A 22,514-nucleotide genomic window follows, 5' to 3' on the forward strand; every position below is an offset into this window, starting at 1 on the left:
TAATAGCAGTTGTCGCATTATATCGAGACCACCCTTAACCTGGCGTGTTTCTTCACACCCATAATCAAGGAGCCCTGCAATACTTGCGCTTTTTTTTTAGCGCTGGCCTTGCTGAAGGGTTGTCCATGAATGAATCTAATTTGAAATGTCTGCAGAAGAAATAGTTATTTGAAAATGGCTTTGGTTTTTTTTCTCCCACTGACATTTCTGGCAACACACTCCCCTCCGACCCCCTTACTTACCTGTTGGCGGCACTCCTCGCTGTGTGCTGCCGACTCCCTGTGACGCCAGTTCCCGTCACTTACATGGGTTCACTTACATGGGTGTGAATGTGAACCAGTGCTGCAGGATACTTTTTATTTTATGTTTACTTTATCCTATCTGTAGCAGGGGACACCCCCGCAACCCCTGGTGCCATTATAGTTAACAAAGATGCGGGGGACACCCCTGCTCTCCTTGTTCACTATAATGGCTCTGAATGATTGAATTGTATGGAATTTTGGTACAGCTGAAATTTCAAGCCATTCTACCATAAGTTTTTTTTTTTCTCAAACACAAACTACAATACTTTTCTTTCTACAATTTACACTTCAAGAAATAATTAAACTGATCAATACAGAAAACAATTATGCATGCAATGCTGAGCAATTTTCAATTTTACTGCACGCTTAAAAGGCTAGCAGTTTAGTTTTACAAATTTGTGCAAAGGCATATGGCGTATTATTTAACTCACACTTAACTCACACTTTCGCTTTATAATAAACCAAATTGATATAGCAGTTTGTTTTTCAGACCCCCAGCTACTTTGGTCTGTTTTGGGGAAGTATGGCAAAAAAATTAGGTTGATTGAAGAATTTGGGATTTCAGACCCTCCGCCACTTAAAGGCCTGTGTTGGGGAAGTTGGCAGTTTAGGGATTCTTTTAGTTTCGGGCCAAAGACACCCCTCTTCCTAAAGAAGTCGGGGTTAACAGGATAAATATGATCACCCAATTAAATTACAGTCTATAGTTTTAAGAGCACAACAGGAATTAGCTTTAATTTCGAATTTTAAAAAAACTCACACATGATGTTTCGCCTAGGGGAATTAATTAAATTAATATTTTTAGTTAATTAGGCTAAGGATCTACACCATTTGGCATGTTTCCACCATTTTTACAAAAACCATAATAGTTAGAAACATGTAATTTACTAACCATATTCCTAATTTTACCCTCCACCAGCACTCTCACATTTGGAACATTTTCATATCAGCCAGAAACCCATATTAGATGGCCATTACAGTTCCCTGGGTTGCCGGTGGGTGAATTTTATATCACCAAAATCGCCTGGAAATTATCTACAAAATGAAACCTACATGTAATCAGTACGACTTATGGTTGCTGAGAAAAAGGCTTAAGTTATAATAGTCCTTTCAAATTAATAGTAAATCTTCATTTTGGGCAAATGGTGACTCTCCTGCTTCCAGGCTGCGCTAGCATGTAATAGCAGTTTTTATGAGTCTCTTTGTGTTTGAAGTTGGTGGCTACAGATCGTAAATGGGGGATGCATTTACTACACAGAGATCCCTAAATGTAGATAATGACCTGTGATGTCACGAGGTCCATTTCTTATCTGAAAGGGGCATCATTCTGATGTGACAGTCATCTATTTCTTGTACTTCTTTCAAAGTTCAGCTTCTCTTAATTGTAGCCCCTGTTTTCACACCTCCCCTCTACATTCCGAGCATGCATCAGCTAGGGCCATTTGTCTCTGCCCAGAGCCCGGCCTTCAGGGACAACACCTTTCAGACAGGTGTGAGAAACCTGAAGGTATCCCACCTGCTAGTCCCCGGGGATCTGTCATCCAGGTGGCCAAAACACGGCCATCGCTATTGGATCCAGTTCCTGGGGGTGGACCAGTGCAGAAGGATTACCTGGATGGGGGTCCTTGGGAGTGGAAGTGGGACACCGATAGGTGAGATGCGGTACTCCCATCCTACCTCCGTAGGATGTTCATAAGCTCTACCTCACACTCCATTTTCCGACATGAACACTTTCTTACGCTGTGAAAGACAACAGACTAACACCAGAGCCGTGTACAAGTCCCAACACAAGGGTCAGGCAGAGTCTGACACCTGACGGCCCTTTCTTTTCCCCACAGGAATAAAAGGCAGAACACGAGAGCACACTTTGAGCAAGGCCGAACGTGCGATGAAGCAGCTATTCCGGACAGGCAGTATAAACTGAGGAGAAAGGCGGCAAGACCTAGAGGGACGGCGGGGAGGGATTGCCCTTGCTAACTGAGCCCCACAAAGCCTCCGGAATAAAAATCATAAGACCAGGAAGTCCAGCTGGCGTGTGGTGTGACAGGTGTCAATGGCACATAAGGCCCTCCCACGCTGATAGCCAAAGTGGGCAGAAGTGCTTGTGCCGTCCTGGACTCCCAAAACCAGAAACTCCAACAGCACAGTCAGTGACTCGGAGAAGTCTGATGGTAAACTGAACTGTGCTGGGCCCAAGGTTGCAGGCGGCAACCTTGTTGAACAAAGGTCTTGTGTAATTTAACTCTACTCTAGAAATCCTAGTAAAAGGTTCAGAAGAAGCAGAAGTCGGAAGTCGGGGGGTGGGGGGGGGCACAGCGCTCATTCGAAGGACTCTGATTGCAGCCTTTTTTGGGTTGGGTTGTTTTGTTGAAACTACGAGAACCAAGATGCCTTAGAAGAGGCTGGTGTGAAGTGTTAAAGTGGTGCTACGAAGATCGAGGAAAACCCCTCGTACACTCTAAAGTCTTTGACACATTGGAGAAAAATGAGTGAACTGTGAAACTGGCAAATGTGAACCCGACAGAGGGATGCCTGCGAATTGAGGCTAAACAGTGATACCCTGCTGGGGTATCTCCACAATTAATAGTTGTTTAAGAAGACATTGAGACTTTTTGAATTATACGTTTTGAGTGAAAGGCCGTAGTGAAACCGGTTGAGGGAGGCTAACATTGCAAGAAAGATCTGAGTCCGGCTGAGGGGGATCCAAGGGGCGAAGAGCAATCGCCCAACGTGAAAGATTACCTAAGGAACTTTGGTTTGTTTATGGTCCAGCAGGTCTTCTAAGGCAAGAGACTTTTCAGGAAAGAGACTTGGCCCCAGAAGGTCCTGGCATCTTTGAAAGGAACTATAACCTTGTGCTGGCGAGTCCCAGGAGTGTGTTGTGCTCAAAGGTCCTGCCTTGTCCCGTGCTAAAAACGGGGGGGGGGAGACCTCAGCCTTACCATCCTGACTTATCATTTGGTGAAGACTTCTTTCTTTTCTTGAGAACATTATCCCCCCCCTATTTTAGTTGTAAGGATTGGCAATAGGTTTTTTAGTATAGGCCTTTTTTATTTAACAGGACGCAACTAGGACTGCCTTATTTGAAGGTCGTAGCTTGCTCCCATCTCAGATTTAGGTATAGATTAGGCGTTTTTCTCACCCATTATACAGTTTAATAAGCACCCTTGAACTGTGATCACTTGTCTGTCTTTACTGTTGCCCCCATGGGTTCCTTACACAGGCCACATTGGATTTCAGTTGTAACAGCTGGGATGCAAGCCAGACGTTCAGTGGGGGAAGTCTGAAGGGAAGTCACAGATTGCATATTTCTAACAGCCTTTATTCTTTGACATACAGTGTGTTTTACTGATCAGGCTTCGCTTTGCTTTTGCCCTGAAAGTGCAGTACTGTTTCTTTCAGTCATTAATACAATACACTTGTTATTATCTGCTGTTTATTTTTCTGCCGAAAAGTGGGTTTGAATTGTCACAGTGCAACCCTTTTGATTGTTGACCGTTTCATTGAAAAAAGGTGCATTTATTTCCCAGCCCTCGTGTTTTTCCAATCTGCACTCGGATTATTACATTTTTGTTTTTGCTTTCTCTGGATTTCCCTTGCAGAGAGACACCCACATAGTCTGCCTAAATAGGCCCAATTTTGTGTGCAGGTTTCTGAATGTTAGCAGGTCATGCCTCAAGGGCCCTTTAGTTGCGTGGGTTGGGACCATTGATTACACCCCACGCAGTGCCTGGAAAATGGCTAATACTTTCACACAAGGCAAAACGGTTGGCATTTCCAATTCTTGTTTTTAACAGGACTTCATTGAAGGACGTTCATAGTGATCGAGCCCTATGGGACTCCAGGGAATGGGGAAGGACTGCCGTTGGCGGCACCTGGAATATCCCAATAATACCGGTTTGTTTACTGGTGTCCCGCCGGAATTACTGACTGGTTACCGGTAAACATGTAATGACCTCCGTTTACTTTCAGAAGACTCCATTGAAAAAACAATGGCATGCACTTTGTGCACAACGTTAGATAGTAAGTCTTCATAAAGCTAGCTCTGGCATTTCCCAGGAGGATGTGTTTTGGGTGGGTTGGGGCAGGAAGTTGGTGGGAATGGCCGTAGGGTTTAAGCATGGCCATGGGTAATCAATGGGCGGGTAAATAAGCAAACATCCACAACGTGGGTGTCCCTCCTCCTATGCCATTTTTTCCTAATGCAATAATTTTGACTTGTAGGTGGCTCTTTAGCACCGACTCATAGCCAAAACGAATTAGTTGCATTTTGTTTAAGTATAGCTTACTGGGTAAAGTGTGGTTGAGAGGATTCATATTTTATGACGGTAGGGCTCTTTCAGGTATTTATCATCACAGGTTCAAGCTCAGGGACTAGGAGTTATTGGCGCAGTGTGTGGTGGGATCTGTTTTGGTGCAGAATTTCCATAGACTTGTTCTCTTTCATGTTCCCATCCAGTGTCTCGCCGAAGCAGTGAAGAATTGAAGAGGGATATTAGCGCAACAGACGGAGCATCACAGACCTCACTTATGGGCATGGGGGCCCCATCCACCCAGCTCTCCCTCTCCTCTTCTTCACCTACTGCATCTGTCACTCCAACAACGCGCAGCCGCATCAGGTATGTTTATGTAGAGTACCTTATATAGTGCACCCTGCAGAATAATTTGCTGCTACACCTGATTGTAATGACAAAGAAAGATTGAAGATGGCAGCGAATTGCATGGATGGAAAAAGGAAGCAAAAGAGTTATTGCGATTTGAAAATGCTGGTGTTGGAAGTATAGATGTAAAATCTCCATGCGAAGAACAGTGGAGCAGCCTTTGCTTCAGCGTTTTGTAAAGAAACACTATTAAATCTGGGATTTCATCTGCTAAATGTGTTTCTTCGGCATAAGCAAACTGTGTATCATCAACTGGATAGGGGATCTTTTATGTCCCTTTTTAATGAGGCAACCCTTACTAATGGCCTGACTTCTTACCAGTAATCTTAATTAGACCAAGTCCCAGCCTTCCTCGTCAGTCCTTAATTATGTGAGGGAATTATTTAGATGAAATATTCTCTGTATGATTGGCTGGGTGTCCACACTTGAGGATTGCGATTACAAAATTGTGCGCAATGCAGCAATGTATCTGACCCCCTTTTGAACAATAGTTCGAGGGGATTGGCTCCTCCGACGTATTCCATATCTATGACAGGTAATCACCATAGCTGTGCTGCTTCGGAAACTTTTTCCTGCGTCGATGACGTTGATGCGCCGTCGTCGAGGACCTCCTCCGACGTCATCCGATGTGATAAGTAGGACGCACGACGCCTGTAGCCTCAGTTCCGTTTTTTCCGTGAACGTGTTGCTTCGTGAATCTCGGTTACGCCTCGACTCTTTGGAGTTCTGTTCTTCTCGGTTCTTCGAACCTGTTAGTTTTTGTGAGAAAATCCTTCGTGTGGAGATGTCTTCTACTTAGTCTTCGACCCCGCGTCCGGGCTTCAAGAAGTGCGGGGAGTGTGGGTCCAAGATGTCGGTGACGGACTCGCCCAACGCCTGCCTCTGGGAGGCCCACGACACGGATGACTATCGACTGCCAGTCGCTCACGTCCAAAGCCTTACGGGAACGTAAAAAGAAGTTGTCGTTAGGTCTTGTGTCCAAGCCCCGGAAGTCGAAGTCTGCGGAGCTTTCGACGGATGATTCGAGAGGTGACTCTCCACGTCGTCGTCGGAAGTCTCGTGGGTCTCCTTCTAGGAGTCGGTCTCGCCACTCCTCGGCCTCTTCGAGGCATTCTCGGAAGCGCCGACAGCGGTCGTCTTCCAGGTCCTCTTCTGAGAACTCTGCCCAGCACGACGCTTAACCCACCAGCCATGCGACGCCGGAGGAATGGGCTTCCTTCGGGAAGAAAATGCTGGCAATTCTCGAGTCGCAGGGTACTAAGCCGTCCGCGCCCCTGAGTGGGGTCGGCCGTGAGAGGTCGAGAGACACCGCTCGCAAGAGTGGTCGGCACGAGTCACGGGAGAGGTCCTGTTCGGACAAGGGGACTCATTCTCGACGTACCCGTTCCAGGTCCCGGTCCTCGACGCGTTTGAGACCGTGTGCACCTGTGATGTCTTCGAGGAAGACATCGACGCCTGAGGCGTCGAGGGCGTCGACAGGCTTTCTCGAGGCTCCGGCTCTGTGGAAGTTGTCGAAGCCGTCGACGCTCAGGTCGTCGAAGGACACGCTCGGAGCTCCGGCTTCGAGGACTGTGTTGACGCCGTCGATGCTGGCGGCGCTGCATCTGACGTCGACGCCGATCCTCTCGGCGCCGATGCCTGTTCTCTCGACGCCGGCGCTGATTCCCTCGACGCCTTTCGAGGCCGGGGTGTCGGAGGTACCCCGTGGCACGGGGGAACCCCCTAGAAAGGCTCTGGTTAAGAGCAAGCACTCTCGGGTGCCTTCTTTTCACCACCTGGAATATATTTCGGAGGTGGATGAGGATTCTGATGGCCTGGTTCCTAGTCCGGTTCCAGATGAGATGGTCTTGGGCCATAGCCAATTTGACGATTTGAAGCAGTCACTGCATGATGCCAGTGGACTGGACACCTCTCCGGAGGTGGAGTTTTGTAGGCCTGAGCCTGGCTCTCAAGCAGATTCCTCGTACCGGCGCCTTATGGCTAGGGTCTGCGAGTACTTGGGCTGGTCTGCTCCCCCAGGGCAGTTTGTGCAGGATTATCTCACGGACATCCTTGATGTAGGTCCCCCAACTGACCCGGTACTGCCGTTTCATATGGCTCTACAGAGAAGGGTGGCGGCGGCTTGGACTGCTCCAGAGAGTCTCCCGGCGGTGGGCAGGTCCTTGTCGCGGAAATACCGTCCAGCCAGTAGCGACCCCTGCTACTTGACCAGGCACCCTGCTCCGGAGAGTTTGGTGGTGCAGGCGGCCACAGCCCCGGCAAAGCAGGCGTCGTACCCTACCATCCCTCCTGATAGGGACGACAAACGTTTTGATGGCTGGGCGAAGAAAGTGTTTTCTTCGGGGGGTATGGCGCTTCAGGCTGCCAACTCCATATGTGCCTTGTCTCGTTTCACACGCACTCTGTGGAACTGGGTTGCGTTAGCGGCTGAACATATTCCCGAAGGGGACGAACGGGATGGTTTCCTTGCTATAGTCCAGGATGGTAAGGATGCCATGTGTGAGTCTGTTCAGTCGGGTTTGGACATGGCTGAATGCGTCAGCAGGTCCATGGGGCGAGCACCGTAATACGCAGGTTTGCGTGGTTGCGGAAGTCGGGGTTTGCTCCTGATGTGCAGTCCCGGCTCCTCAACATGCCCTTTGACAGTGAACACCTTTTTGGCAGCAAGGCTGACGAGAGCCTTGAGAGGTTGCAGACCTCCAAAGCTGCAGCAAAGTCGTTGGCCGCTGCAGTTCGCCAACCTCCGCCTTTTCGTCCTAGGGGACAGCAATGGAGGGGTGGTTCCTTTCGCTATTACTTGTCCTTCAGTAAAGCGAGAGGAGCTGGCAGTCAAAGAGGCCAACGCAGGGGTACCAGAGGTGGACGACAGGGTACCCGAGGTGCCAAGGCCGCTCGGGCAGTTGCCTCTTTGCCCTCAGGTAACGCCACAGCCGCTACCACTCAGTCATGAGGCCATGTCCCATGGTTCGCTGGTTGGGGGAAGGCTGGCGCAGCATCTTGTAGAGTGGCGTGCCATTACTTCAGATTTGTGGGTTCTGGAGATCATAACCCACGGCTACTGTCGTCCCTTTCGGCAGAGGCCTCACGACAATCCACCGGGGAACCTCTCTTTGCAGAGTCCGGATCTGCTCCTTGCGCAGGAAATTCAAGCCCTGCTGGAGAAAGGCGCCATAGAACTGGTGCCTGTAGCGGAGAGGAACAAGGGATGGTATTCCCCTTATTTTTTGATTTCAAAGAAAGACTGGGGATTGAGACCCATCATGGACTTGCGCGGTTTGAACAAACTCCTCAGGAAGGACAAGTTAAGGATGGTTACTCTCTCTCAAGTCCTCCAGGCCCTTCAACTTCAGAACTGGTTGGTCTCTCTCGACCTCAAGGATGCTTACTTCCATGTGCCGATCCATCCCAAGCACAAGAAGTACCTGAGGTTCGCGGTTGGCGACTCGCACTTTCAGTTTCGGGTCCTGCCGTTTGGATTGACCTCTGCCCCAAGGGTTTTCACCAGGCTCATGGTGGTGGTGGCAGCGCATCTCAGGCAAGGGGGGATTCACGTCTACCCCTACCTGTACCTGAACGATTGGTTGATCAGGGGGAGCTCTCCCGAGCAAGTCCTGGATCATCTGTCCATCACCTGCCACTCCCTTCACAGGCTGGGCTTCTCCTTCAATTTAAAGAAGTCCCATTTGACGCCAACACAGCGGCTCCAGTACATCGGAGCAGTGCTCGACTCTTCCCTGGGGCAGTGTTTTCCTCCCCAGGTGAGGGCTCGTCACATTCAGCAGATGGTACACAAGTTTCAGCATGCACGGACGCTCCCAGCGTTCGAGTTCTTGAGGTTGCTCGGCCTCATGGCGGCATGCATTCTTCTGGTGCCAGAGGCTCGCCTGCGGATGAGATCTTTGCAGTGGGCACTCAAGATGCAATGGTCGCAGTCCTCCGGCAGGATGTTCAGGTGCCTCCCTCGGTCGCCCAGGACCTTCTGTGGTGGGCCGTCGAAGGCAACTCGATGAAGGGGGCTCTGTTTTTGGCTTCCCTGGCCGGAGGTGACGATCGTGACGGATGCATCCCTCACGGGATGGGGAGCTCATGCCACCGAGCTGACAGTCAGCGGTCGTTGGTCTCCTTCGGAGTCCAGACTCCATATCTATCTGTTGGAGCTGAGGGCCGTCAGGCTAGCCCTGAAGGCTTTTCTGCCGACTGTGCAAGGAAAGAATGTCCTGATACTGACGGACAACACAGTGGCCATGCACTACCTCAACAAAAGGGGTGGGGGGCAGGGTCACTTCCTCTGTGCAGGGAGGCGATGCAGTTCGAGTTTCGGGCCATCCAGCAGGAAGTTTCGATCTCGGCAGTTCATCTGGCCGGAGACGAAAACGTGACGGCGGACGCTCTGAGTAGGCAGAGCACAATCTCTCACGAGTGGGAGTTGGCTCAGGAGATTCTCCTGGAGATCTTCGCCCTTTGGGGGACTCCTCAAGTGGATCTCTTCGCCTCCAGTGTCAACCGGAAGTGCGAGAGGTTCTGCTCGCGGGAATTTCCTCCAAAAGGAGCCTTAGGAGACGCGTTCGTTGTGGAGGGGTCATTCCCACTGCTGTATGCGTTTCCTCCAGTCCCCGTCATCCCGCAAGTGCTGCAAAGGTTACGGAAGTTCTGTTCCTGGATGATCCTCATTGTTCCGGCGTGGGCTCGGAGGACGTGGTATCCGGACCTTCTCGACTTGCCCATCTGTCCTCCACGTCGTCTTCCCTACCGAGACGATCTGCTCTCACGGGAGGGGGGTCAGGTTCTCCATCCAGAGGTCAGATCCCTCAACCTTCACGCCTGGCTTCTGAAAGGTTGGGGTATAAGGATTGGGACCTCCCTGAAGACGTGAGGGAGGTGTTGCTCTCGGCCAGACGGCCAGCAACAAAGTCTCTGTACCTTTGCCGTAAGTTCTGCGACTGGTGCAGAGTTCAGAATGTGGATCCTTTTGCATGTGACAACCCCATGGTTCTGTCCTTTTTACTTTCTTCGGCCCAAAGGGGCTTGCAAGTGGGTACCATTAAAGGTTACCTGGCGGCGCTGTCCATCTTTAAGCGCTCGTCTGAAGAGTGTTCCTACTTTAAAATCCCTTTAATTTCACAGTTTCTGAAAGGGCTCACTAATGTGTTCCCTCCGTCGCCTTTCCTGGTGCCCGGTTGGGATTTAAACCTTGTTCTTAAGTTTCTTATGGGTGCTGCGTTTGAGCCTTTACATTCTTGCCCTTTGAGGCTGTTGACTCTGAAAACTGTGTTTTTAGTTGCGGTTACTTCTGCTCGCAGAGTGAGTGAGTTACATGCACTTTCAGTTAAGCCACCATTCACTGTTTTCCATAAGGACAGGGTTGTCCTTAGAGTTCGTCCTCCTTTTCTTCCGAAGGTAGTGACGGAATTTCATTTGGCCCAGAAGGTTGTTCTTCCGGCATTCTATCCTCCTCCGCATCCTGGTAAGGAAGAGGAGAGGCTCCATAGGCTTGATCCTAGGAGAGCTTTAAGCTTTTATGTTTCACGCATGTCCCGGGTCAGAGTGGACGATCAACTCTTTATTGGTTACGCTGGAAAGCGTTTGGGACAAGCTGTGACGAAACAGACTTTGTCTCGCTGGATTATTTTGGCCATCTCGGAGTGTTACCGCTTGGCGGGTAAGGACCCACCGGCTGGCTTGCGGGCCCATTCTACCAGGGGTATGGCTGCATCTAATGCCCTGCAGAGGAGTGTTCCTATTCACAACATCTGTGATGCAGCCACCTGGGCTTCAGTACATACATTTGTACGTCACTACTCCCTCGATTCCATCCGAGGACAGGATCTGGCCTTTGGCAAGGCGGTCCTTTGCTCTGCTATTTGATTGGCAATTCGAAATTTTGATTCTAAATTCTTTCCCTCCTCCTTGCTCTGGTACTGCTTTGGGAGTCTGTCATAGATATGCAATACGTCGGAGGACCCAATCCCCTCGAGGAACAAGTTACTTTCTTACCTGGTAACGTTCTTTCGATGGGATGGTCCGACGACTTATTCCATATCGCTCCCTCCCTACCTTCCCCGCTGCAGAATTTCTTTTGCGATTGCAGCTTACGTTCCGCAAGGCTTTGTGTCTGACTGGCAGTTGACTAATGTCACACGTTCTGGGGGAAGAAAACTACAACTGAGGCTACATGCGTCGTGCGTCCTACTTATCACATCGGATGACGTCGGAGGAGGTCCTCGACGACGGTGCATCAACGTCATCGACGCAGGACGCAGACAGCGAAAAAAGTTTCCCAAGCAGCACAGCTGTGGTGATTACCTGTCATAGAAATGGAATACGTCATCGGACCATCCCATCGAAAGAACGTTACCAGGTAAGAAAGTAACTTTTTCTTCTCTGGTGTTTGCCACCTTAATGTTCAGTTTTTCAGCTGTTCATACTGTGCATATTGCCAAGATCACACAGTGTTTATCTAAATTGTCTCTTGGTGTAGGGCTCTTGCGTGTAGAAATAATTTCATATCAATGATAATGTTGATGGTGAACATGGCTAAAAGTGTGAATGCGCAATTTCATTGTTTAATGTAACGTTCTTGCAATTAGCTATTGGTAGCTGCCAATACCAGACAAAATACCAATAGAGGCTCAAAAATCTCTGTGGCTCCTCTTATGTTATACAGTTTACACTGTCAAACACCAGTGCCCTAAACTGTATTCTGATACATACTTGAGTTACTGGTAGGCCTGGTTTGGCAAATCCAAACGTTGGTGGCTGGAAGGCTTTAAATAAATTGAGACAATTGGCTTCTAGGGCAATGCCCAGTTCCATGGACTAGTTGGGGCTGTTTTTGCAGAAATGTATGGTCATTTGATATCACTGGCCCAATGTTATTTAAAACTCACATTTTCTTCTAAGCGCAGCCCCATGTACACCAGTTTATTGTAAACTATGTATATTATTATGCACAAGTATGGGTGATGTTTTATACCATTTCCCATTTTCCCACCCCGTGACCCCTTGTGGGCGAGGGTTGTGGTGGTGCCCTCTCTATTCTATTCCATCCTATGGAGGCAGCCATATAAAGGTATGAATGTTTTGTACCTGAAATATGATCTCGTGGTTTGTCTTAATAATGGTCTACATAAACTACATAAGCGACGTTTTAGCACCATGTGGGATATCTGAAATCTTTGGATGGTTGAGTTGGATAAAGTCAATATAGGTTCCTGTTTTGAATAGTATGATTTAGTTTTTATAAATTGTTAATGGATTTGTAGGGTGGGTGTAGGAATGTTGGGGTTGGGTTTTATTGTATTCTCAACTTTATAGTGTTTCTTCTGAACACTACACTAACGTGCTACTTTGTTGTTTCAACTTTATAGTGAGCCATCTATTTGTGACCTAAAGTACCTGTCTCCCTTATGCCCTCTTGGGGCTCGGGTTTCCGTCTTTTTCTTCTTTCCTCTTCATTCTATATACTTTTTCTATCTTTCCAAATTAAACATAATAATTTTTGTGAGAACCAGAAAAAGTTGTTTACAATGAATGCTAGGATTGTGAATCATCTAAAAATGGTTTTATGGAATATAAATGGATTAAAGACTGTTGCTAAGAGGTCCAAAATTGTATCTTACCTAAGATCAAATTCATGTGACATTGCCCTCCTCCAAGAGATTCATCTGAACAATCTTGAGGCTGAAAAGTTGAAACGGGGTTGGGTTAGTGAAACTTTATTTTCCACTTTTAACTTTAGTAAAAGGGGTGTTTCGATTCTTAAGAGAAACCTACCAATATCAGTCCTCTCGAGCAAGTCTGATAAAGAGGGGAGAATTATATGTGTTTTGCTCAAAGTGCAGGAAGCTAAGATACTCTTGTGTAATGTGTATGCTCCAAACCTGGATGATCCGTTTTTCTTTCATGAGCTTCCTGCACTGCTTCAAAACTACAATGTGGATTCAATTGTCATGGCGGTGATTTCAATCAGGTGCCATATCCAGCACTGGATCGTTCAACTGGGGATCGTTCCAGAAACCCTAAGAGAAGCAATATAGCATTTCAGAGTTTAATAAGGGATTTCACCTTGTAGGACATATGGAAATTAGAAGACCCATGTGACGGGGACTACACTTTTCATTCTCATTGTCACAATACATACTCCTGCATCGACTTTTTCTTGACCTCAGGACAAGTGACTTCAAGTTGCTACGATTCCAAGATTGGCCTAATTGCCATGTCAGACCATGCTCCTATATCCCCAAGTCTCTCATTGCAACATACTTTGACTAAATCCGCAAGATGGAGAATGAATTCCAATATTCTCAAAAATGACCAATTCAGAGAGGAGATTATAGAAGAAATTGATAACTTTATTCAAATAAATCAGACTGCTGATGTTAAAATTTCCAGTGTCTGGGAAGCTTTGAAATGCTTTGTCCGTGGATTGTTAATATCAAAAACCGGCAGGCAAAAAAAAAGTAGAGCTTGAAGGCAAGCGTCCCCAGCCAGCACGATCCTCCCCACAATGAGAGACAATGAAGGACTCTCCCAAGTCGGGAATAAGGCCAAGACAGAGTGCGGGTGAGCTTAAATGGGAGTTTGTCAATAAGAATATGGCATGCAAAGAACTCTGCAACCTCCGAGAGCGCTCTGTCTGACAATCGCAAAGACAGGCGTATATATTTACAAAAAACGTCATAAGAACCTACACACTATAGGGGGTACAAGTTCAATGGGATTGGGTGGCGACGACTAACTATAGGTGCTGCTGCGATGTGGTTGGCCGTGGCTGGAGAACGTCACTGGTCAGCCTCGTGGGTTGGGCTGGGCCTGGCAGGTTGGCAGAGTTCATCCGGGCGGTGTTGTTGTGCCATCGCGGCCAGTGTCGGAGATGAATGTCTTTTCCTGACTTATTTGCCCTAGGCCATGCACACCGCAGTCATTCAGTCATTGCAATATTCTCTTCTTTGGTAAATCTTCCAATAGGTTATTATACAGGTTAATGCAACACAGGAGGAATGCACCTTGTGAGGGGTCTGATGGTCATTCGTCAGGGCAAGGTTACCAGTGTCCTGTTGACCGGGGCCATAGGTTGAGGGGCTAAGCTTCAGGGCATGGGACGGACGGTACATGTCTCCCTGTCTTGTTAGATGTGGTTATAAATGTGCAGCTGTGTGTTGCCACAGTGTTGGGTGTCCTGATTGCACAGGGCCATAAGTCTAAGATGATCTGGTGGGTTGTGGGGTTTACGAGGGGGCGACTTTGGAAGTGTGGGTTCAGGCAGGGGTTTACTGCTGTGCTGTAAATAATGCAGGTGGCGGCCCGTGGCCTTGAGTGCTGCAGAGGGGGCTACACATCTTTGAAACGGCTCCAGTCTAGTTGGGGGAGGTGGAGCAGTGCGGCGCGGGCCTCTGCTCTCATGTTTGGCAGTCTTTGCAGGGTGGGAAGGGGAATGGCCTTGCACATATTCACAAAGGTATCTCCCTCGTGTGTTGCCAACTTTAGGTAAAAACATTGCAACCATTTGAACACTCGACAATACTTATTCAAATCACTTTAAAACATGCATTTCAATTTTGCTGAATGTGTCTCGATTGTATTCAGTCTGGGCACCTTATTCATACACTATGTTTTAACAACTACAGTATTTAGTTATATGCATATACATTTGCAGTAAGTGAGGTAATATCAGGGTTGGTGGAGTACATAGAAAGTAACCCGCCACTGTACGTGGCGGTGGTGGCACATGAGGGGCTTAGACATACACGCGTGACGAGTGCATTCTCGCACACTCTTCACATGTGCCCTTGGTATGGTTACATTCGTTTTCTTGTGTACCCTAGCAGCATTAGTTCGGTTATGGCGCGGAACCACGGGGTGTGTGGCTTTCAATGATACATATGAAGAATAATCCCCCGGAATGCTTTTATCATTTGCACACCCCTGCAGGGGTGTGGGTCCTTCACGGCTGGTGTCATGTACGATAATTACACAATTTTACAGGTTTCTTTAGTAAGAGTGGTTGTATGGAGAGGATACATGTGTTAAAAGTGGTTTCTTACATTCATATTTGGGTACCTGTCTGCTTTCATCAGATGACCATTCTACAGATCTTCCCATCGCCCAGGCCTTGCTGACCGGGTCATTGTGGGAACAGTGATACACTGCGGAAGGTGAACTGTTACAATGTTAGTGTATTACGCTAGATCATGTCCGTCTTGTTCGTGGGAACGGGCTTGCAGCGGATCTGCCATGGTGCTGCGGGGACAGGGAGGACTGAAACTTTCCGAAGGTGGGGGCCGCGCTACAGCGCGCTGAGCTCACACCATCTTTAGTAGACAAAAATGGTTTCTGAGGCCTAGCTAAATTTAATACGTGCGGGCAATGTCAGCAGCAGGTGAGCCATCCGCCACCTGGGCCCTGGTGGTAAGGAGGGGACGCCTGATGAGCCATGGCCCTCACCTGGGGTGGAGATGCAGGCCAGGGGGGTCCCTTGGACCACTCCTCCCCTACATTTCCCCCCTTTCGTTACTTAAGTAACGAATACTTTAACTCCTCCAGCCTTCTACATTCTGCTTCGTCCATCACCGCCTCATCCCATGCAGGTGTGCCTTTTATGGGCATCCATGCTCTGCACACCCCTCGTAAGCTTTCCCCTCTTCTGGCATATTCATCTGGGGTGCAAGTCAGGTAGATACATCCGCCATCTCCCGCCAGATCTACCCACACCTCCTGGGACCATTCTAGTACACGGGGCTCTCTAATGGTGGTGTGCCACGCTTTATCTATGATATCTTTGTCGTGATAGATAGGCACTAGCTGATATCTTGGTGTGTCATCTGCTCCTGTTTGCACCTGCACTTCCTGCATGTTTTGTATTGTCCCACGAGTGTTGCCCATTGTCACCATCATCATTGCACCATTAGGTACTGCGTTAGCACAACATCGAAGGCCCACCTGGCACAGGCAAAAAATAAAAAGGAGGAACACCACAGCTGGCATCAAAAATTTCACAGTTCTTCCAAGCCACGAGGGGACCCAGGAGAAAATGTTATCGAACCACGTACTGTCTTCTGCTCCACCTTCCATTTTCATTTTTTCTCCTAGGTTGTGCACTGCTTCGATCACATGGGACAGGGAGCCGTTTTCTGCATCTTCGGAAGGTACGAAAGTGCAACAGGCACTTCCAATTTTTCGGCAAACACCTCCATCCATCGCCGTTAACAGGTCCAAGACATACCTGTTTTGCATTGTCATCAGCCGTAAAACCCTTATTTCCACTTTTATTACGTTGAACCCTTCTTCAGTGTCATTGGCCAGCTGAATCAGTTCCCAGCGTGTTATCTGGAGCCATTTTGTGTTTGCCCTTGCTTGGACACTTGAGACAAGTGAGGCGAAGAATGTTTCTGCTGAGCTGAATAATCGATATCTGTCTGGGATCTGAGCCAACAGTTCTGATGATGCCTTTGATATGTAATTTGATGCTCTTCTGTTACGGGTCAGCACCTCTCCCTTGTTTCCGGAAGACAGGACATACATTTGTGACTCCGCAGTTGGCTGGGCTGCACTCTGTTGTCTGTGTTCCTGTGTCCTTTTGCTTCCATCGATGTGGCTTTCTGGTATTACCATTAGGGCTGAGTGCAGAGTGGCCATTGAGCATCTGCCACTCCATAACGGGGGAAGGTGCAGGTATGCCTGATTGCCGCATACCCAGTACGTGTCCATTAGGGCCGCTGTCCCTTTTCTCAGATCTGGGATGGTGAGGGTCTTGTTGCATCTCTTGTTTGTTCCCATGGTGGTTTTCCCCTCTCCTTTGAAACATAGTTCATAGTCTATTTCGCTCTGTAGTTTGAAGGGTTTTTCATTGACGGTTACCCAAGTTAGTTTTGAAATGTGTTCCTTCCATACTGGTGTGCATGTTTCTTCTATCCACTGCAGTTTCTCTGGTGCCACACCTCTCAGTGCTTCAGCTTTACACATTACTTCTTCATCCTTCCACTTGTTGTCTGAAAAAAGTGTCCCTTGTATTACAAAAAATGGTTCCTCCAGACATACCACCCCTGCCGTTTTTGGGTAGCAAGTTTTCTCGTTCTGCAGCATTTTAAAAGTAACTTCATGTGCCTGGAAGGTGTTCTTAATCCTGCATAACGTGAGATGAAGGAGACATTGGGCATCTATAATTGGCAACTCTTTGGGTAGCAATACTTTGGGTGTACCTGAAGCATGAGGAATAAGAGAGCAGACATAACAGCTCTTATTTGTTGTTTGTTTTGCTCTGGAACTCATATCTGCATACCACTTATTCGTCTGGTGGGGGTGTCGTGGGTCTTCCATTTTATCTAATCCTAACCCATAGTACTCATCATACTTCCTCCTCCCGATTTCCCTTTTCCGTCTGTTGTTCTTGTTCCACATGTACTTCCTAGCCTCCTGGGCGAGGGAAAAAATAGACCCCCCTTTCTCATTCCCGCCCCCCTTGGCCCATTTATCATATAGGATTTTGTGTGCTGCTAGCATCTTTTCCTTTTCGTCCCTGAGTTTATCTTGCAGGTTGTTTTTTAAGACGGGGGCAGGTTGACTGGTGGGGGTATCATACAACCACGATATGGCAGACGGGTTTCGGTCATTTAAACTGCGAACATTATACCTATACATCACTGGTGGAGATACTGTGTTGTTTTGCGTTCCACCCTGTGGCTCTTTCTTTTCTGATATGACAACATTGGATGGTGTGGTGTGATATCCCCATACAAGTTTAGTTCCGTCCCATACCAGAAAATCACCTTCCCTTATAGTGACACTTGCAGTTACATTGGTCCCAGTGGTGCTGTTAATCCCAGTGCTGTTAATCCCTCCCCCCTCGTTCATCTCGATAGAGATGAACGCTATAAACCAATATGTAACCAGACCAAACATTAGCATAAAAAACATCGTAATGCACACAGATAATCCGCACTCATACGAATATCTACATCTCTCATTTAATAATTCTCTCATTCTACTAATTCTATCCGTTGCAGGCTGCCTGTTAGATGCCATGGTAGTTCCTGTTTGAGATATAAAAGTGCATTAAGTGCATGCATGTAAACATTTTGTCGGCACCATTAGTGCCAATATATATTGACGGGTAATGGAAGCGGGTAGGGTTGTAGGGAAGGGTATTCACAGACAAGGGTGTAAACATGTCATAATTCGATCACTTCATTAATTACATATAAGTCCAAAAATTTTTTTTTTTCAGTGATATATAAAAAGAGAGAATGCAGCAATACTTCATCAGTCACTTTCCCATTCACGTGCATTGCTGACGCACAAACACAAGTTAACATTCAGACATTCTGTTCAGTTCAATCGGTTGCTGTTGTCTGTGCCTCCTCATCTGCCTCCTCTTGCACATTATTATAAGCTCTTCGCACATCTGTCAAGTGTACCCAGTACCTCAAGCCCTTCACTTTTACAGCTGTGGGCGTGCAGAACACTACCTCGTATGGGCCGTGGAACCGTGGTGCATTCCATCGACGCACAAAACTCCTGACATAAATTAGTTCGCCCGGCATTAGCTGTAGCTGTTGCTCAGGCTCTGTGACAGACCCTGTTATGTTTCCCTCCTCTCTAGTGAAGGGTGGGGAGAGCTGCTTTGATATTGCACGCGCTGCCCTTGTTAATTTTTTCAAATAGTCCGTGAATTCTTCTCCCAATATCGCGGCGCTCCTGTGTGCATCTGAGTGTTCGCGCAGTGGGGAGTGTGCTGTGTGCATTCGTCTCCCAGTCACGATTTCGTGTGGGGACAAATGGTGATCTTTACTTGGCTGATTTCTCAGTTCAAATAGCGCAAGGGGCAGACAGTATATCCAATTCTTCTTCAATGAAAAACATAGTTTTGATAACCTGCCCTTTAACAGTCCATTCATCTTTTCCACTACGCCATTACTTTGAGGATGATAAATCGAACACAATTTATGTTTTATTCCCAATAATGTAGTGACTTCCTTGAAAAGTTCATTCACAAAATGAGTGCCGTTGTCTGAGCAAATTACGTCACAAATTCCCCAGCGCGGGAACACTTCCCTCACTAGGAACTTGGCGGCGCTTTTAGCATCAGGTCGTGCACATGGTCCCGCTTCCACCCACCTTGAGAATGGGCACACAACCACGATCATGTACCGTGCGCCATTACACCTTTCCCCCATGTCTGCGTAATCAATATGCAGTTCTCTGAATGGGCCAATGGGTTTAGGAATTGTTCCTCTGAGTGTGCGTAATGTCATTCCTGAATTGTAGATCTGACATGTTGTGCATTCCATTGCCAATCGAGATACGTGCTCCTGGAGACAGGGCACGAACCATTCCTCTTGTATTTCTGCTGCAATGTGCTGTTTGGTATTATGTGCAGGGAAGTGTAGTTGTTGAAACGCAATTTCTAGTAACCGGATTGGCATTACCACTTTTCCTGAATTATTTTGCCGCCACAGTACGTCTGTTCCCGACTTGCTGCACCCTCGTTTTGTCCACATCAATTTTTCGTCTGCACTAGCTCCTTCCTGTAATTCTAGTATTTGTGATATGGGCATCATGTTGTACCCTTCTGGGGGCTCTTCGTTTGTCTTGTGCTGCAGCATGTACTCACCTCCTTCATATTTCTGAAAATAGGAAGCCTCCTTGGCGGCAGCGTCCGCTGCCGCGTTCCCCAAAGACACAACGTCTGTGTTGGATGTATGTGCTTGGCACTTAACTATTGCTACTGCAGTAGAGTTTTGTAGGGCCTCAATTAACTCTTTCAACAATTCTGCAAGCTGTACTGGTGTTCCGTCTGCCCGTCGAAAACCCATCCGCCCCCATCTCGCTAGACCTCCATGTACTGTTGTCGTCATGTAAGCTGAGTCTGTGTATATTGTCACTGCGCAACCCTTTGCTGCATGTAGTACTTCTATGAGCGCAATCGGTTCTGCCGCTTGTGCGGAGTAATGTGATGGGAGGCAGTATTGAACTAATGTTTCATACTCACCGTCTTCTAATCTCACCACCGCCATACCAACATGTTTTTCTCCCGTGTCCACATCAATCGATGCAGACCCATCCACGAAGTACACTTCCCCCTCACTCAGAGCGTTCTCACACACCACTGTGTCCTCCCCTCTTTCTCCTGTGTAGGTTGCGCAATCGTGGTCCTGCATGTCCTCTAGTGTGCATGCTTCTGTAATGAATGTCGCAGGGTTTACTGTTTTACATCTCACCACATGGATGTTGGTGCTGGACAATATGATTTCATAAGCTGTTGCCCGCTGTGTTGTCAGTGTTCTTTTTGACCTCTCAAGGATTGCAAATAATGAATGTTCCACAAACAATGTTACAGGGCAACCCATTACTATTGTGGCACTCTTCTCAATCGCGAACCGGCTGCAGCGAGTGATTGCTCACACGCGAAATGGCCTTGCATCACGGCATCCAAAGTACCACTATAGTAAGCCAAAGGCTTGTGTCCTAGAGACGTCTTTTGTGTCAGTACAGCTGTCATGAGTGTTCCTTTGCATTGTGAGAATAGGTGAAATTCGCGTCCATAATCAGGGTTGGCTAGCACTGGAGCGCTTGAAATTAACTTTTTTTAATGATTTGAATGAGGTCCTCATTTCTTCGGACCATTCGATCGTTCTATTTTCCTGTTGTGCCTCTTTGAGTGCTTGTAGTAGGGGTCTAGTGTATGCTGCATAATCTAATATCCATGCTCGGCAATAGTTGCACATTCCCAAGAATTTCTGCATCTCTTTCACTGTTGTGGGTTCTGCTACTGATCTTATTGCTTCTACCCTGTCGGGAATTATTCTTTTTCCATCTTTTGATATCAGTTGTCCCAGGTATAAGACCTCTGTCAGGCAGTACTGTAATTTCTCCTTGTCTACCTTGTACCCCTTTTTGGCCAATAGAGTCAGGAGCGTTGTTGAATCCTTTCTACATGTTTCTTCGTCTTGTGCACACACTAGTAAATTGTCTATGTACTGAATGATTGTACTCACAACTGATAGGTTTCCCAAGTCTTCATGCAATATGCGGTTGAATTTGCTCGGGCTCTCACAGTATCCCTGGGGTAGTCTGCAGTGTTCATATCTTTTTCCCCCCAGTGTGAATGCTGTAAGGTATCTACTCTCTTCAGCCAGGGGTATTGAGAAAAATGCGTTTTTCAAGTCTACTACTGTGAAATGTGATGCCAGTTTCGGGATGCTGCATAATATTGATGCAGGGTTCGGGACCAAAGGGAACTCTTTCTGAATTACATCATTTAGGGGGCGTAAGTCCTGTATCATCCTCCAAGACCCTCCTTTTGCTTTTTTGATTGGATAAATGCATGTGTTACATGGGGAGGTGGAAGGCACTATTATCCCTTGTGCTAGCAGTGCATTTATGGTCTCTTTTATTCCTTCTTCAGCCTCACGGGACAATGGATACTGTTTCACTCGGGGTAAAATTGCCCCTTGCTTTAGCTTTATTACCACAGGTTGTACTCCATGCAACAGCCCTACATCATGGGGGCCTGTCGTCCACAAATTATTTGGTACGAGCCTCATGTCATCATCAAAAAATGACGGCGGTGCTCCCACCACTGCCATCAATTGGACGGGTGTTTCCCTGGCTTGAATCAAAATGTCACAGGGCATCGCTATTTCCATTACTATCTCACCATCCCCTTCTGTGTCTGAAAAGAGATCCTCATCTGTTAACTCTAGTAGGGCGATGTTGGCATTTGTACACAGCACTGTACGCCACTCACATCCTTCCCTATCCACTCCGATCACAGCGATCCTTTTCGCTGATAACTGTACAGAGTGCAAGTCTAATGATACCACTGATCCTGGTGCTGTGTCGGGGCACATTATAGGGCGGAAGAGGAACTCCGCTGGAATCCTCCAGTCCATTCTTCTTAGCTCTGGAATTATGAGGGCTAAAGTCTTTAGCCCTTCAATAAACATTTCCTCATTTTCCGGCAGCCCTCGTACTTCCTGTGTGGTTGTGTAGGCTTGCACTACCAACATCGCACGCAAGGGGCATATCCCGGGTGTAGAACACACTATTCCTCTCTCGGTTAATGATATGGTCATGTTAAGTTTACTCAGGAGATCCCTCCCTAATAAATTTATTGGTGAGTGTTCATAATACAGTAAGGGTGTCTTTACAGTTTTACCCCCCACTGTTACATCCAATGCTTCTGTGTAAGGAACTTCAATTACAGCCCCAGAGAACCCCTGCGTCTCTAACTTCCTGTTAGATAACGGGAACCGGCACTCCCGGATACATGATTTCTCCGCTCCCGAATCAACCATGAACATGAACTGCTTGTCTCCTATCTGCGCCCCTACCAATGGTTCCTCTGCTGCATTGTAGGTTGTAGATAGAACTGGACACGCAAGTGTTCTCTGTGGGCTGTCCTATGCGGGGTGTCTCATTGCTCCCCCCTGATTAAAGACACTTCCTGAAACCACTGACATGCCGTTGTAAGGTGCTGGTGCGGGGGCCCCGTTTGCTGTTGTCGCGAAAGGGTTGCCTGGCGTATACTGCATATTGTCATTGTTTTGTGGGT

At 47.5% G+C, this 22,514-nt stretch overlaps 1 protein-coding gene across 3 annotated transcripts in view; it reads left to right on the top strand.

Annotated features, from left to right (window-relative positions):
- The window catches only part of SPECC1L (sperm antigen with calponin homology and coiled-coil domains 1 like), a 909,747-nt gene that overhangs the window by 623,668 nt on the left and 263,565 nt on the right, over positions 1 to 22,514 (top strand). For all 3 annotated transcript variants that reach the window (XM_069619860.1, XM_069619861.1, XM_069619859.1), the window contains one exon: positions 4,762 to 4,921. In XM_069619860.1, the coding sequence (XP_069475961.1) occupies positions 4,762 to 4,921 (160 nt within the window). The remainder of the gene's footprint in view (positions 1 to 4,761; positions 4,922 to 22,514) is intronic.

This window comes from Ambystoma mexicanum, chromosome 10 (assembly GCF_040938575.1).
Source record: "Ambystoma mexicanum isolate Mex_15411 chromosome 10, UKY_AmexF1_1, whole genome shotgun sequence".
Taxonomy (NCBI): Eukaryota; Metazoa; Chordata; class Amphibia; order Caudata; family Ambystomatidae; genus Ambystoma; species Ambystoma mexicanum.